The 17,330-nt window shown below is 35.9% G+C and overlaps 3 protein-coding genes across 8 annotated transcripts in view; 1 reads left to right on the top strand and 2 right to left on the bottom strand.

Moving 5' to 3' along the window:
* Positions 1 to 17,330, top strand: part of LOC105208771 (uncharacterized) — a 71,953-nt gene that overhangs the window by 12,745 nt on the left and 41,878 nt on the right. Inside the window, exons 3-4 of one of the 5 annotated variants that reach the window (XR_008471601.1) lie at positions 13,793 to 14,084; positions 14,145 to 14,654. The exons of 2 other annotated variants lie outside the window; for them this stretch is intronic. The gene's annotated coding sequence lies outside the window, so the exon portion shown is untranslated. Of the gene's footprint in view, positions 1 to 13,792; positions 14,655 to 17,330 lie in introns of those variants that run through there. 2 more of the 5 variants (XR_008471602.1, XM_054232601.1) reach the window with 2 other exon arrangements.
* On the bottom strand, positions 337 to 7,665 carry LOC128921907 (tigger transposable element-derived protein 6-like). Its single transcript, XM_054230907.1, has 5 exons — positions 5,380 to 7,665; positions 5,067 to 5,326; positions 3,906 to 4,603; positions 1,027 to 1,151; positions 337 to 462 (listed from the first exon to the last, which is right to left on the bottom strand). The coding sequence occupies exons 1-5, from the start codon at positions 6,457 to 6,459 to the stop codon at positions 337 to 339; spliced, it is 2,289 nt and encodes a 762-aa protein (XP_054086882.1). The 5' UTR covers positions 6,460 to 7,665.
* Positions 10,038 to 12,521, bottom strand: LOC128922359 (piggyBac transposable element-derived protein 2-like). Of its 2 annotated transcripts, XM_054232599.1 has the most exons (3): positions 12,163 to 12,521; positions 11,324 to 12,085; positions 10,038 to 11,268 (listed from the first exon to the last, which is right to left on the bottom strand). In XM_054232599.1, the coding sequence occupies exons 2-3, from the start codon at positions 12,081 to 12,083 to the stop codon at positions 10,211 to 10,213; spliced, it is 1,818 nt and encodes a 605-aa protein (XP_054088574.1). In that variant the 5' UTR covers positions 12,084 to 12,085; positions 12,163 to 12,521; the 3' UTR covers positions 10,038 to 10,210. The 2 variants fall into 2 exon arrangements, with proteins under 2 accessions (XP_054088574.1, XP_054088573.1); XM_054232598.1 differs by having other exon boundaries at positions 10,039 to 11,268; positions 11,324 to 12,520.

Genomic DNA, 17,330 nt, shown 5'->3' with positions numbered 1-17,330 from the left:
GCTAATGCAAATTAGCGATGTCGTCTGTCTAGGCTATAAAGCTGGGTGAATATATTTAATTTGCATTAGGGGTATTCATTCCATCGTCACGGGTGGGACACAATTGTATAGCAATTTTTTGTTGTTTTAACGCAAATTACGTACATCAATATTCTTCGTTTCAATTTACGTACATTTTTGTGATTTTCGCTAAAGCTTCGGTACACGGTACATGGCTCGAAATTTACGTACTGTACGTGTCATTTACATACAGGTGGTCAGCATAATCATACTATTACAATTACAAAGGCACTTTCAGTATTGTACTCATGGCCATTGTCAATGCAAATTATCAATTCATGATGATTGACGTTGGTGCCAATGGAAGAGTATCAGATTGTGGAGTGATGAAGAAAACTGTATTCTGGAGAAAGCTTTCAGAGAATCAACTAAACTTTCCACATCCGAGAAGATTAGCTTCCACTGAAAAAAGTACCCATATGTTTTGATTGGAGATGCAGCTTTTCAGCTACATCCAAATTTCATGAAGCCATATAATCGTGCTCAATTAACCAACGAGAAACGCATTTTTAACTATAGATTATCTCGAGCTCGACGAATTGTCGAAAATGCCTTTGGAATTTTGACAAAAAGACTTAAAATATTACAAATACCAATTAAATTTCATCCCGAGAAGTGTCGTAAAATAGTAATGTGTTGTTGTCATTTACACAATTACTTGTCAAACAGGAGCCAGGCTTTTTATATACGAAGAGGTGATGTGGACTATGAGAATACAAACAATGGGACTTTCGAAGATGGTTCTTGGTGAAATGAGCAAAAAATTACTTTGCAACTTCAAAGATCAATCAGAGGTAACTCTTCTGTTGATGCGAAGAATATCAGAGATGATTTCACAAAATATTTCAACTCGCCCGCTGGTTCAGTTTCATGGCAAAATAATTACAGTCTACAGTAGTAATTTAAAATACCACTCATATATGTATGTAAAATTCAAAATTAAAAAAAAATCAGTACTGTACTTACCTCTGTACTATCAGTTGCCGCTATGGCCATTTGGTCTTTGATGAACATCATCTCTTCAAAGTACCATGCTTTTGGAGTTGGAATAGCATCCGTTGATGCCCCTGATCGCTTCGCACTTTCAATTGCTTTGTACATAGTCTTTATTAAAATTTGTGCGCAAGATGTTTATTTTCTTTTTAATTTTTTCTATAGTAAAGTCAGGTTTGTAAAGAACAAGTGCTGCATGGATTTTTTAAATGCTAATTGTTTTTTTGTTTGATTGAAATAATCTTTAGATTTCACTTTCCACAACTCGGGCAAATCACGATAAAGATTTATTAGCATAGAAATAAATTCACGTTCACTTTCACTTGTTTCTGCCATTGCGCACTTGTTGGGACTACTTAACGGGACAAAATTATACACATAAATGAGCTCATATTGATCAATAAACATTGTAGACGTAAATATGCGCATCAATATAGTCGCCGTCAATATGCTTCAATATAAAATCCTATCAATATGCTTCAATACGCCATCAATATGTTTGAAGCCCTCGTACACGTTCAATATGCCCTTCAATACGTATTGATCAATAATATTGATCGTCTACGCGCTACTTAATGGTTCAGATATACATATGTTTACTTGGCACCAACACCAGAACACAAATAGTTCATTTTGCACATATAAATATTTGACTGAGGTAGTAGTAATGATATGCTGAGAATGACGTACTCGATTTATACGTTTCATGACGTTAGAAAACGGATTGATGACTGATCCCTCAGCTCAGGATAACGTAGCGAAAGCTTGCCATAACAACTACTCTCTAGTCTCGATTCGAATCATTCGTATCTCTTATCCTTTATATCCATCTATCTTTAAGCATTTAACATATAATTGATAGCATACAGTAGATATCGGTTATATGCAATTGTTATAATGCAAAAAAAAATTTGCATACAGGCGGTAATTGCAAGCAAGCGGTATTCGCTTATATGCAAAATATATGCATATACACAATCAATTCGATGTAAACAAAAAATAGCACACAAGAAATAGAATATATAAACTTATTCAGTTTTAATAAAAATTATATTTCACTTCAGTCAATTCATTTAATTTGAAAATTGTTAAGATTTACTTAAAAAATCTGTTATTTTCTTCTGGCATTTCTGTTTTTCAGAACTCTCTAGGATTAAATTTTCAATATCTTCAAAAGCCTCTAAGGGATCTATATTGTTATGACAAAAATAGTCACGCAGCGAATCTAAGCTTAGCAAGGCATTTTTCGTTGAGGGGTGTTTAACTCGAATCCTCCTGGTACTTTTATTGTCTGGGATTTCTGAAATATTTAAAGGGATGACTTTTATAGGTCCAATGATCACTTACGTACCATCTTTATTTTAAGGCATCATTCCTAAACCGACTTTTGAGGTGTGACCATATGGTCACACTGAGCATGATATGGGGTAATTTTTCTCATGTTTTTATTTGAAGTAAAGCAAAGATTTATCCCACATATTTAAACTAAACAAGTGTGAATTAAACGAAAATGATTTAAACAGTTATTTAAGTATATATTGAAAACTATTTTTTATTAAAATAATATACATTAAAAACTATTTTTTATAAAAACATTTTATACCGTATCGTATTTAATAATTAAGATGGCACATGATATTTCTCAAAACATTTTACGCAAATCCCAACGTTACATTTCGAGCACTCGGTTCTACCAACAGAAACGCACAAATCGGCAGCACAACGTCTTCTTTTTTCGCAAGGACGAACGAAATGATTGAGCCCATCATGTCTCAATGTCTCCTGTGCTGTTCCTTCCAAAGATCTTTTTCGAGGACCCTTTGATTTGGGGCGGTCACCAAAGTGTTTACAATAGTAAATGGCTATTTGTCGCCGAAACTCGAGCTGAGGTATTTCTGGGTAGACTGATCTGTGTAGCAGCCAGCTATTTTGTACCGAAACGTCAACTAGCCACGTAAAGATACTATTCCACCATTTCTTTCCTCTTATACCTATTCGATACAAGCCCACATTCTGATCCATACGATCTACGCCGCTCATATATTTATTGTACTCCCTGATAACTAATGGCCGTGGAACATCAATAAATTTTTTTTGCTTCTGTGAGTATCGAACTGCATTTGTTACCGGGTTTGCGCCATACGTAGTCGAAGCGATGCTAACAACTGCGTTATCATTCCATTTTGTGAGAAAAATATTAGCTTCTTTCAATTTTGTAGACTCAATATGACCACGCTCCTTATTTTTCAATATTTTTTTATGTTCAATCGGGCAACTTTTTGGCAGCCGATTTTCCCGGATCGTACCTGTTGCGGTATATCCTCGAGCTTTCAAGTAAACTAACAGAGGAACACTGGTGAAAAGATTGTCAAAATAGAAGGAAAATGGTAGATTCTGAACCGCTGGTGTAAAATCGTCTATCATATTCAGCAGTGGAGCTGCGCATTTTCCAAATGTTTGCTCGTAGGTACTATTGGCACGAGGATTATTTCCTTGATAAATTTCAAAATTAACTAAATATCCCGATATCGTACACAAGGACCAAACTTTATAACCGAACCGTAATGGTTTTCCTTTGATGAACTGCTTGCATCCGTGACGCCCAAAATATGATATCATGCTCTCGTCAAATGAAAGCTGTTGTTCTGGATGGAAATGTTTCAGCATATTTGATTTTAAGTGGTCGGTTAATGACCGCAGTTTCCACATCTTATCTCCGTCAGTTATTTTTTTACAACTATCCTCAAAGTGTAAGAATCTCAAAATTTCCTCGAATCGATTTCTACGCATAGCTAAGTATACCATCTCATTGCGCATGTCATTGTCAACGCTCCAAAATGACCTGAACGTACTTCGACCATTGTATCCACTGACCAACAAGATGGCTATGAAAACTTTAAGCTCCGCACTGGTAATTTGAGGATTTGGTTTACCAAGAAAAATTGCATATCTTCGCGATTCGTTTATAATGTGCTCTATGAGTTCATCGTCAAAAAACTTTTCAAGTTGCTCATGAGGCTTCACCTTACAGTCTTCAAAATTTCGTGAAGGGAAAATGGGGATCAATCCGTCCGAGTTATCTTCTACCCACGTAAAATGTGATTCCTTACGTAACAGTGGCGGTGGCACTGAAGACGGTGTAGGTTTCACTTTTCGTAAGCCGCTGACATACGTTTCAGGTTGTGATGAGGACGGTTCTATTGATATTTCGCCCTGTTCCTCTAACAAATTAGTTTGCAAGTTCTGAGTAGAGTTTTCTAATATGTCGATCAACACAGAATCAGCAACTTCCAAGTCATCCTCCTCATCATCATTATCAATCGTTAAAACCCTTTTACCACTGCTCATCACTAACTCACAAGGTGCCTTCAATTGACCAACACATATATCCTCTGGCTTACCTACGTCGTCTTCATCACCATCATCTTCTCCACTGATTCCACCATTTTCGTTGTCCGGAGGTAAGATATATAGAGCAGCGGGCGAATCTTCTTCATCGCTATCACAAAAGTCATTTAGATAGTAAATAACCTCTTGTGTGTTTAAACGTCTGAAAGTTTGGAAAGAATTCACCACGAATTATAAAGTTTTCAATTCATTTGAACGAAAATTACGTTACATAAAATGAGCTTTTAATCTAGCCCAGCGTGACCATATGGTCACACCAGGAAAAAATACCGTTAATGGTCAACAAGAACATTTTATTTTTTTACAAAATATAGTTGTCATATATTTTCACTTTATTATTATTCAAATTGAAACTTAACTTCTTTTAAAAACAACACACTTCAAAAAATATTACGGTACTTACCTTTTGTTTCTATCAAATTTCGCATTTTTTGCCATATTTTTTTCTTTCAACTTTTTCACACCTGCTCACTTCGAAACAAAGACACTTTATGAAAAATTTTAAACGCAGTTCGCTTCGCGCATGCGTATTTACATGGAAAAAGCTAGTTCAAAGGAAATTATTTGGGTGAGCTCTGATTTTTTTTTTTAAATTCAACTACTACTTCTTGCGTGACCATATGGTCACGCTGGGGTTAACTGAGTTAATACAAGCCTCAGATTGCGCGAACACTTCCTCATCTTCAGTAGAATTTTGATTGACGGCCAATACGTCCGCAACAATATCCTCGTCCGACATGGTTCCAAAGCAGACAAGTTCATTATCGCATTGAATGTATTCATTATCGAGTGTGCACCATTCATAGTTTTCGCCTTCTGTGGCTGCAATCTCATCTGTAATGAATTGAATGTTGTCAATGCCTGCCTGAAATGAACAATATTATTTTAAATTTGTACCATCTTTAACACGAAATTTACCTTTTTGAAACAATTACTAATTGTTTGCTGCTTAACAAGGTTCCAAGCGCGATTTGCATAATTGATACCATCCAAAATAGTGAGCGATTTCAGGAATTCAACTATAGATAAGCCCTTCTCCAACGCACAAATTTGTTTTTTTATTAGTATTTGTCGATATTCCATTTTAAAGGAGTGGATGATACCTTGATCAAGTGGCTGTATAAGGGCAGTTGTATTTGGTGGCAAAAATTCAATCGTAATGTTTGAGAATTTCTCATCTGTATTGTGGCAAGGAGCATTATCAACAATCAAACATATCTGCTTGTTATCTTTTTCAAGATTTTGATTGAGATCTATTAGAATCTTTTTCCAAATAACACTCGTCATCCAAGCACTTCTATTATTATAATATGGCAGCGGTAGCTGTTTTCCTTTAAAAGACCGTGGTTTAGCCGACTTTCCAATGCAATATGCACGTTTATACGTGCCGGTTGCATTGCATAGAAACAGAAATGTGAGGCGTTGCTTTTGAGTTTTGAATCCCTTTGGATTCTCATACTTGCCTTTGTAACTTCCATTTGGCAACGCCTTGTAGTACAGCCCGGTTTCATCGGCATTAAATATACAATCCGGCGAAAATTTTTCAATAATATGAGGCAAACGGTTAGTAGTGAAAACTTCTGCACTTGTTGCGTTATTTTCGCCAGCTTCTCCGTAAATCTTGGAGAAGTTAAGGGCATTTCGCCCGCACCAACGCTGCAACCAACTACGGTCTGGCACATAACTTTCGTTTAATTTTAACGCAAATTCCTGTGCTTTAGAAAGCAAGACAGGTCCGGTAACAATTCCATTTTGGGACCGGATTTGGTTAAACCAGGACAACAAGGTTCTGTCCAAATTCACGTGTGCGCCTTTCCTATCCCGTTTCCTATTGGGATTTGTTATGGCGCGGATTTTGTTCTCTTGGATTTGAATGCGCGATATAGTGCTTAAGCTAACTTTATATTTAGCAGCAATGGTTTTTCGGTCTTTGGAAGTCTTTAAATCGTTTAAAACCGCAATTTTTTGTTTCGCTGTTAACACAACACGACGCGACATTGTAACAAGTGTAACACAAAATCATATGTTTGACAATCGATAAATCGATAGAATAAATTTAGTGTTTCAGTGTTGGAAAATTTGCTTAAAACAGATTAAAATTTGTACGTAACGATTCAATTTTGCTGAAATTTTTTTGCATAAATGCGATATTTGCTTATAAACGATTTGCATTCAAACAACCAAATTCATATAATAAAACGTTCTATAATGCGTTGAAATATGAAAATTTTGCATATAACCAAAATTTGCATACAAGCGGTTCGTCATATAACCGATATCTACTGTATTTCCGCATCTCGATGGACCAAATATGTCGAGGTTGAGAAAAAAGGCGGCACATAACCAATTGTGTGCCGCCATTGAGGATACGTTGAATCTGGACCACCCCTTCACTCTACATTTTCTTCGTTGTCCAGGTTCCTTATACTCTTTGGTCAAGTCAACCTTGTTGTTGGGGGTTGTTTGAGCTAGTGCTCGAACGTAGCGAAGACTTGCTCTACCTCGATTCACTCTTATCTATTATCCTTTATAACTATTTTTTAAATATTTAACATATAATTGATAGCATATTTACGCATCTCGAAGGACCATGTATCTTTGCCTTTAAACAACAATAAAAAATAAACAAAAATTCTCAAATGAAATGCTATGAACTCGCATGCGATAAATTGAAATAAATCACATGCTATAAGTTCGCAAATCTCTTGCTATATTTGATGAGAGATCCTTTCTTCCTTCGCAAAGCTGTAGGAGGTGCATCCCTGTACCAAGTCATGCTAACGCGAACATCTGAAATTGTTCTGATCTGAATAAGCGTGCTCGGTACCATCTGAGGAGATTTCGGTTTGGTTTGAAACTATATTAAACTTAATTTTTACTATCCTTAATGTCTAACTTTAAACATTTAACATATAATTGATAGCATATTTACGCATCTCGAAGGACCATGTATGTTTTCCTTTAAACAACAATAAAAAATAAACAAAAAAAAATAAATTGAAATAAATCGCATGCTATAAGTTCGCAAACACCTTGCTATACTTACTATATGCTTAAATGATAACTCGAGCAGCTCAAAAATTTTTGAGGGTAGATTTGACAAAAACAAGTAATGAGTGAACAATATCAATCGCAGAATTCGCGGCAACAGACAAAAAGTTCAAGACTGTAATCTAGTGTAATTAAACATACATATATATGTGCAATGCTTCAACTTTAATTATTTTAAAAAGAAACAATGAAAGAATGTGGAATTTTTTTTCTTGTCTTTTAAATTTAAAAGAACGAAACATTACATAACAAAATTATATTCAAATATTTTTCTTAATTAACCCTTTATAGCATCATGTGACAGATATGTTACAAACCCTTTTAGAGGGCACAAAACATAGGAAAATTAATTTTTCCCTTTTAAGTATGATATACCAGCACTGTCAAACTCCGTATTTTTCAATTTTAAAATTCTCTGGTTTATTATGTATTGGCATCATTTATAAAACGGTACTTTCTTTTTCGCTATGGTAAAGTTAGTGAATGCACGTGCTTGCAATTACCGAAAAGATAAAAATAAGAAAATTTTCAGTGTTTTAATAAAATATTTAGTGGAAAAGTTCAGGTACGTTCACTATTATGTTTAATTCCTATAAGATAATTCAAAAAATGTTCACTAATACAATATATAGTGAAGTTTAGGTTTGTACCATTTCTGTAACATTGAGTAATAAGGTAATAAGCAAGCGATGGCACGTTCGTCTATTTTATCTATTTTTAGACCTTGCAGTGTCTAATGCTTGGCTCTTATACAAAAGAGCTCATAAAGAAAAAAAATTAGAGGGCAATCAGTTGTCATCTGCTGATTTTCGTTTAGAAGTTGCCACGGTGTTGTGCAAATTGGGTACAAAGTCCCCTATGAAACGAAGTTCAATTCCTCTTCGTTTCAAGATACAATCTAAAAAGCATAAGGGCCCAGCCCAACATGTTCCTACTATGGCAGTTTGGCAAGATCAAGTTGGACACTGGCCGGTATGGGCAGAAAAACGAATTCGTTGCAAGCGTCCAGGATGCGTTGGAGTATCACAAACGGTATGTGAAAAATGTGTTGTGACTTTATGCTACAACAAGCAAAACAACTGCTTCAAAGAATTTCACACTTCTTAAAAACATGTAAATATTCACGAAATACAAATATTATTATTGAGCTTAGAGACGTTGTTACATAACGTGACATATCTGTCACATACCCTTTTTTGTTGTTTTTCACCAAAAAAAAAAAAAATTTGTTTAAACTATAAAACACGTATTTCATTTCTATCCGAAATCTATTAGAAACGATACAGTTTTTCCGTTTTTACTTAGTTGAGTTATAAAGGGTTAAAAAAAATAATACTTTATGAAATTTCCATATCAAATATTTATATGTGCAAAAAATTATATCAATCCAAGTACATATCTTTTTATTTATAAATGAAATAGTTTTGAATTTGTTAATAAGGGATTGTGTTACCCTTATGTATCTTCACCAATTGGACACGATGAGGCATTGACTCCACCAGTTTTTTTAGCACAGACATATCAATTTTGTCCCATTCGGCCAAAATGGCATGATTTAGTTGCTTAAATTTTTGCAAATTTAAAAATTTGTATCTCCGCTATTTCTACTGATATGTTTACTTGGCACCAATCAGAACACAAATAGTTCATTTTGCACATATGTACAATACCTGGCCATCGAATTACGAACGGGCAATATTTTCGAACAGTTTCAAGTTTGATCAGCAAAATATGCACTAAAAAAGGCTGAAATATGCTCGCAAATATGCACAATAAAAAAAATATTCAATTAATAAAAAAATTTTGTTTTATTTGTTTTAATTTTCATTGTTGTTAAAAAGATAAAAATTGCATTGCACAATTTAATGTTGCTTCAAATTTTCAAATAAAAGCGATCGTCGTTTTTCATTTAACAATGTGGTGTAAACGGAAAAAGATCTTTCAACGTCCACTGAAGTCACTGGACAGTATTTAAAATTAGCAACTTCCAACGGTGTTAAAGAATCGATGAAGTTATCATTTTCCTTCGAGTTTTTGAAAATAATTCTTTTAATTTTGCATAAAGACGTGTAGCCTTCGTTTCTTTTTACAACTGCATTTAATTTTTGCAAAATCGATTTGTGTTAATGATTGATTTACAACTCCCATGACGTCAATACCTTTTTGCAAAGATAAGCCTTTTGTTCGCAGCTTTTCAATCCCTGCACAAAGGCAAGCAAAGTTTGATTTGATAAAAATAAGGTAATTTTAATATTTCTTTTTTAATATTTCTTCTATTTTTTAATATTTCTTTAGTTTGACGAATAACGTCTGAGTCGTCATTGCTGAGTTTATTAATAGCTGAATTAATTAACATAAAAAAAGGATTTCATTTCAACAAAAAAAAAAACAATTCATTTTAAATAATAATAATAACAAAAATAAAATATAATATAAAAAAAAGCTTTGTATATTATTTTTCGCATAATTGTTTAACCCTTTCGACCCCGATTTTCTTCCTGTAATCTTAAATTTTTTTTTTTAGTTTTAATCTCATTATATTTATTCTAGAAAGGTATAGTAAAATTTTCAACTCGCCACTCCCACCCGTTTGAGCGCTACAGAATGTTGCCTGTGAGCAACGTTGGGCAATGGTGGTATAGAATTTATTAATATTTTTTTTTTCTAATCGCATTTTATTTTATTTATTGGGGAAAAATTAGGTATGAAAAGACAAAAAACAGTTTTTATTGTTATTGCAGCAAAGATGGACCTTACATTTAAGACATTTGGACATTGGAGTTCCTGTCTTGCACAACCTGCAGCGCCCTTTTTCACCGAATACTACCCAATGTTCCGTCTTATCATATCGTTTCGTTTCCGGAGGGTTCGGCTGGAATCTGTACTTTTTCGTGTTATGCGACGACACACTGCTCGATGGAGAGTTTGTATCGCTATCATTCCTCTCTGCGTTGGACGGTCTGCCTCGCTTTCTTTGCATAGAAACTGCAGAAGACGTAGATTGCAGAAGGGCATCAGCAATTTCCAGTTGAAATTTTATTAGGGGAATGTGTTTCTGTTTCGGATGAAGCAAATTTAAATGTTTTCTATAAAGCAGCCACGCATTTGTAACAGACGTTCCCAGACACCAATAAAAAATTCGTATATACCACTTCCTTGAGCGGTGGTTAACTTTATAAAGTTCCATCAACATGTCCGCTAGATCCACACCTCCCATGCCTTTGTTGTAGTTAGCAACTATCGCAGGTCTTTGGACATCTACGTGTGTTTTTTCTTTTGGGTTCCAACGTTTGCAAATGCCAACTGGTTCATGACTTATATGCGATGATATAAGTTGGACCGGCTTATTGTCAAACCACCTTACACATACAATATTATGATTGGTTTCACATTTCATGTCATAAGATCCTCTTCCACGTTTTTTGAGTTCCGCTTCTGAAAGTAACTGGCAGTTGCTTATTCGATTTTTACGTATAGTACCAGTGGCGAATATGCCCATTTCCTTCAATGCAATCAGAAGGCTTACTGATGTAAACCAGTTATCAAAATAAAGTTTGAAGTTCTTGTGTTTGGGAATAGTTTTCGCTAAATAGAGAACTATATCCGAGGAAAGTCCCAATCCATATGATTGACAGGTGCCTTCACCAACATACAGCGTGAAATCATATACAAGTCCAGACGTTCCAGCACGCGTAAACATTTTCAACCCCCATTTGTGAGGCTTAGCTGGATTGTATTGTTTGTACGTTGATCGTCCTGTAAGCAAAAGTAACAACAAAAATACGGATACAACACATGTGTAAGCACATACCTTTGAACGCAATTATTTGCTCATCAACGCTTTGATGTTCTTCTTGAGGAAGTTTATTGAAGTTTTCTCTGATGATATCGAGCAGTGGACGTATCTTGTATAGCTTGTCATAATTTAAATCTTCTTTTTTAGGCTGCTTGCTGTTATCATTAAAATGTAAACACTGTTTAATTTTGTCAAATCTATTACGAGGTATTGAATCTGTTATAGCGGTAAGCTTAATATTTTGAGACCATGCCATTTTAAATTGGGGTAGTTTTAAAACACCTAAGTACAGTAGAGTACCAATATATCGTCTTATTTCTACACTGGTACATTTAAGTTCAAGGCCCAGTTCTTGAAGTCCATACAAATCAGTTTGCTGCGTGATCAAATCAATAGCACGACAGTCAAAAAATTGTGAAAAATATTCTACGGGCATCATGACGTCGTGAATTTCCAAGTCGACATCTGCCTTCCATACACTTTCAGGAGCTTCAAATGGCTTTGATCTCCATTTTAATGCCTTCGAATCAATTTTTTCAATGCAAAACCCTTCACTAGAACAAGATTCATGCTCGTTGTCTTCCGTAATTATATTGTCAAGAAGTCCGATTTCTATGCTTTCCCCTCTTTCCATAATCCCTTGCAAATTCTGCTCCAGCACTGCAGACACATCCTCTATCTCATCACCACTTTCTTCATCAGTTGAAACATCCCAATCGAAGTTTAAAATTCGTTGTACGTCCTCATTTGACAAACCTTTATCTTGAGGCCTCATAACTAAAGTCATGGAAATTTTATACCACAATTGCCCAAAGTTGCTCACAAGCAACTTCGCATATGTAAAAATTACTCACCTGATGTTGGTTTAAAACTAAAGAAATTTTCTTGCAAAAATATTTCACTTAACAATCGCTGAAAAGTAGTTCATTTACAGATTGATAATTTTTGTTACAATTATTTAAAAAATTCTCTCTTTTAAAAATGTTCTCCTTCATGCAGAAATAAATTTTCGCCGACACTGCTGCAGTCTTTATCAAATTGCTTTGCTAAATGATTTACTAGTGATTTTTTTTTTGATCACACCACGTGCTGACTCATAAGACTACCGTTATCATATCGGTTCAATAAACAAAAACAAAAATAACGCTGGTGGTAGGCCTATGAACTAGCGAAATTGCCCTCAGGCAACATTGGGGTCGAAAGGGTTAAGCGAAGCGGCCATGGATTGCACGGAGGCACGAATGTCTTTCGCCACGGACAGCAACTGGTCAAATTCCTCCCGTCGTTTGCGTTCCTGCTCAGCAAGAGTGGTTTTCACTTGTTCAAATGCACTGAAGAAAGTGGCAGTCTGTCGCATTCTGTCTGGTGTGGGCGATGGCACTGTATTGGGTTTGGTTGATGGCAGTGCAGCATTTGAGGTTTTTTGAGGTGTATCCAACACGTCATCAAGTGATTTCTGCAATTCTTCATCTGCACTATCATTCATCTAAATATGAAACTTTGTGATTAAAACTCAATAATTTTTTTTTGTTATACGAAGATATTATCTCTTAAAACCCCGACTCCTTAGTAACGCCATCGCCACCAACAAGTGCAGTTGGGAAAAAGTCCAACACTTGCAGGTCCATACCATCTAGCGGCGCTGGACCTTCAGAGGCAGGACGATTTCCAGTAGCGTTCTAGAAACGCATAATTGCGGCTTGCTGCTTCCTTACGCCTGACTTCCAGTCTGCCCAGCACTGCGAATTGAAATAAATATCAATGAATGCACAATTGTACATACATGCATATGTTTATATATGTGGGATTTTTTATTTTTTTTTTTTTTTATTTATAAAAGCTTATACAAAGTTAATACTATATGTATAACCTAAGGCATGCAGCGCTAGCTACAAAGGCTATCAGCTGTCCGTTGAAGAATGTGATGGTTTTATATTCTCCTCAATAGATCACAATCTTTGAGAAAACGATAGATAATTTTTATATTTTCTTCCGTAGCGTTGGAAAGGAGGGTAATCGGATCTGTGTTGAAGTGGCAATCTCTCTTTTCTTTCAAAGTTGGGCAAAATTCTAATATATGAAGCACGGTTGTTGTTGAGTTACAGAACGGGCAGCAGATGGTACTGTTTCTTCCGAGGAGGTGCGCATGCGTCAGTATAGTATGTCCAATCCGTAGGCGAATGTAAGGTGTTATAAAATTGGTTGCTACTGTTGATGGGTATAGCGGTTTGATTCTGGCTGTGTTAACTATTGAGTAATGGTGGTTATATGAGACCCAATCGATTGCCAATTTAGAGAGCCTATTTTGGTGTATGAGTCGGTATAAATCAGATTTCATGAAGAAACTGAATGTAATTGTGGGCGTGTTGGATGCATTCTTTGCTAGTAAATCAGCGTAATTATTTCCGGATAATCCAGTGTGGCTTGGGACCCACATTATCTTAATTTTATTTTCATATTTTATAAGATATTCTCTAATTGCAGTGATGATGTTAGTGTGGTTGTTGCAATTTTTAATGGCTTGGAAACATGATAAGCTGTCGGTGCATATGACATATTTTCCAGGGCTTTTTGTGGCATGTAGAACAGCATGTAAAATCCCAGTGGCTTCAGCAATGAATATCGAACAAAAGGGGAAAAGCAGCACAAAATTCTGATACATATATCGCATTAGGTGTGGTGGATTTAGGCAAACGAGCTAGTTTATCGATAAACGTGTTTTTTGGAATCAACCATTGTGGATGACGACGTTTAGGAAGTTTAGCAGGTTTTAATGGTAAGCTGTTTATTTTGGCAAAAGAGGAGCATTTATATATGGCTGACTCAATTTTTGGAGGACGGATCCGAGTTGATGATGAAGAAAAGGCATCTTGAAGCACATGGTTAGAACCAAGGATGATCTTCGGGTATAATTTGTATGTGGTGTCTACCATATTATCTATCAGAGAGGGAAGACCGGATTCTGCTAACATATTTTTGATTGGTGACGTGGGGAATGCTCGAAGCGATCTTCTAACAGCGGAGTGATACGGTGCGGCCAACAATTTTAGGTGACTTTTTGAATGATGCCCATATATTTCAAGAGCGTAATTGATGACGGAGAGTATGAGTGCCTTGACAACATTAATTAGCAAAGACGGGCCAATGAGCGAACGCTTGCATGCTAGGTACTTAACAATATTTGAGTTTTTAGTAATTCTATTTCTAATATATTCACAATGTTGTTTGAATGTATATTTACTATCTAGAATTAATCCAAGAAAGTTAAGTGTATGAGAACATGAAATATTTACATTGTTGAAAGAAATCGGTGGAAAATTACAATTATGTTTTTTACAAATGTGGAGTAGACTGGATTTTGAGTACGATATTGAAGCGCCTGAGGAAAGGGACCATAGGGATAGTTGAGAAAGGATTTCTTTAAAGGTAGAGGATATAGCACTAAGGTCAGAAGATTTTGAAAATAGAAGGAGATCATCAGCATATAATTGATGCTGAATATTAGGGAAGGAAGAAAGGATAGAGCTGATTTCATCAAATGCTATGGTGAACAAAATAACTGATAGCGGTGATCCCTGAGGAGTGCCGTTATCCAAAGGAAGAGTCGGTGAAGATATGCCAGAAATCAGAACTTTGATTTTGCGTTTAGAAAGAAAGGATTTAACAAAACTAAATATACGGGGGCCAACCTTCCATTTGATTAATTGTCTTAAAACTACATGTATGCCCACGCGATCAAACGCTTTTTCGAAATCAAGGGAAAGAAGTGAAACATGATTTTTATTAGACAAAGCGTCACATATAAAGTGGTCAAGGTGTAAAAGAGCGTCGATAGAGCTGTGTCCTTTTTTGAATGCAACCTGATTAGGATGAATGAGTTTATTGAAATGGAGAAACCAAGAGAGTCTAGTAGCAACAATTTTTTCTAAAAGTTTGCCTAGACAGGGTAGAAGGGAAATAGGACGATAGCTGGTAACTTCGCACGGAGGTTTGCCAGGTTTTAGAATAGGAATGATTGCGCTGGTTTTCCAGATTTGGGGTATGGTGGCAGTTCGATAAATATTATTGTAATGGTTGATAAGTCGTTTGAGGAGGTGAGGAGGAAGATGTTTGATGATAGGATAGGAAATTTTATCTAACCCAGGCGTTTTACCTTTAACCGTAGAAAGAGCTATATTGAGTTCTATTAAAGATATGTCTGAGTCGAGGTATACGGCTGAAGGGGATAAAGCGGATGAAACGTAATTATAGGCAAGTAAAGAGTTCTTATTAGACGAGTATTCAGAGGAGAAATTATAATCAGAGGAGTTAGACGAGAAAAATTTGGCGAATTCTAAAGCTATATCCTGTGGATGTAGTAGATTGCCTTGAGAGGAGTTGAGTGAGAGAATAGGAGAGAAAGAAATATTGCCAGATAGTCTTCTTATATTTGACCAAATCATTTTAGGGTTAGAAGAGGAATTAATGCTGCTGGTAAATGTATTGAAAGATTTAACTTTAGCTTGCTTCGCTTTTCTTCTGAAGATGGCATTAGCTTTTCTATAAGCAACAAGGTTTGATGATGAACGATTTTGTTTGAAATGATGCCATGTTTGTTGCTTATGCAGTCTGAGAGAAGATAGCTCACTATCCCACCAAGGAGGGTTATGCTTACGAGGATTAGGAGAGGTTTGAGATATAGATTGGTTGGCAGCAGATCTTATAATTTTCTGAATCCTGGAGGTTTCCTGATTAATAGTATCTGCAGGAGGGAGGGTGTCTGAGTAACGTAAACAAAAATCTTGAAATCTGGGCCAATCAGCTGAATCGGAGTTAAAAAATATTCTGGGTTTGAAGAAATTGGAATTATGGGAGGAGATTTTGGCTATGATAGGGAAATGATCGCTACCATGCAAGTTGTCTATACAATGCCAAACAACTTTGGGAGAGAGTGAAGTGGAACAAATTGTAAGATCTATATGGGTGAAGGTGGAATGAGTGGAGAAATGGGTAGGGGAGCCATCATTAAGGACAACACAGTCCGAACAGAGGACAGCGTCCTCAATAATGCGGCCCTTGGAGTTAGTTGAAGAAGAACCCCAAAGAGGGCACCAGGCATTGAAGTCACCGGCCAGTAAAAAAGGAGTCGAGCAAGAAGGGAGAAGGTTAAAGAAGTCTGCTGAAGTAAAAGTTTGGTGAGGAGGGGAATATGCACAGATGATTATGACTTTTTGGGGGGAGGAAATTTCGATGGCAACGGAAGAGATATTCGAAGGAGATATTGGGAGAATATTATACGGTATACTTCTCTTAATCAGGATTGCAATACCTTGTTTGCTTGATGTGATGGAAGGAAGGTTATAAAAATGACCAGCATAGACTTTTGGGGTATGAGCTGATATATTGTTTGCAATATGCGTTTCGTTTAATAATATTACAGAGGGGTTATATTTTTTAATTAAAATTTCAAGTTCAAAGTAGTTATTAATGTATCCGTTTATATTCCATTGAAGGAAGGTTAACATAGGAAATTAAAGTATATATGTATGAAAAAAAGTTCTAATTGGAATTTGATATCAAGAGTTATGTATCTATGGGTACTTGGGTATGTGATTGTGGATGGGAGGAGGGTACAGGTGAAGTTGAGGAACGGGTTATAGTGGTAGGAGAAGTAGTTGTGGAAAGGGGTGAGAAGGGAGGAGAAGGAGAATTGTATAGGGAAGAAACGGAGGGAGAAGGGGTTACGGGGCAATCACTATGGATTGAATGTATATTGGTAGCAATATTTTTTGAAGTTGAGGCTTTAATTTTGTCGTTGGAATTATTAGTGTTTGAAGTTTTTTCGATGTTAATGTTATTGTTGTTGGAGGCTGTTACATTAGCGTAAGAGAATGATGAGGGAGTAGAAGGCTTTTGAGATTTGTATAAATTGATGGCTTCACGCATCGAGCACTTGTGGATAGTTTTAATTTTAAGTATCTCTTTAGACTGGACATATTTTGGACAGGCGTTAGAGGAAGAAGGGTGATCACCATCGCAATTA

This window comes from Zeugodacus cucurbitae, chromosome 5 (assembly GCF_028554725.1).
Source record: "Zeugodacus cucurbitae isolate PBARC_wt_2022May chromosome 5, idZeuCucr1.2, whole genome shotgun sequence".
NCBI classification, from domain to species: domain Eukaryota; kingdom Metazoa; phylum Arthropoda; class Insecta; order Diptera; family Tephritidae; genus Zeugodacus; species Zeugodacus cucurbitae.
This window is presented reverse-complemented; position numbering and strand designations above follow the sequence as displayed.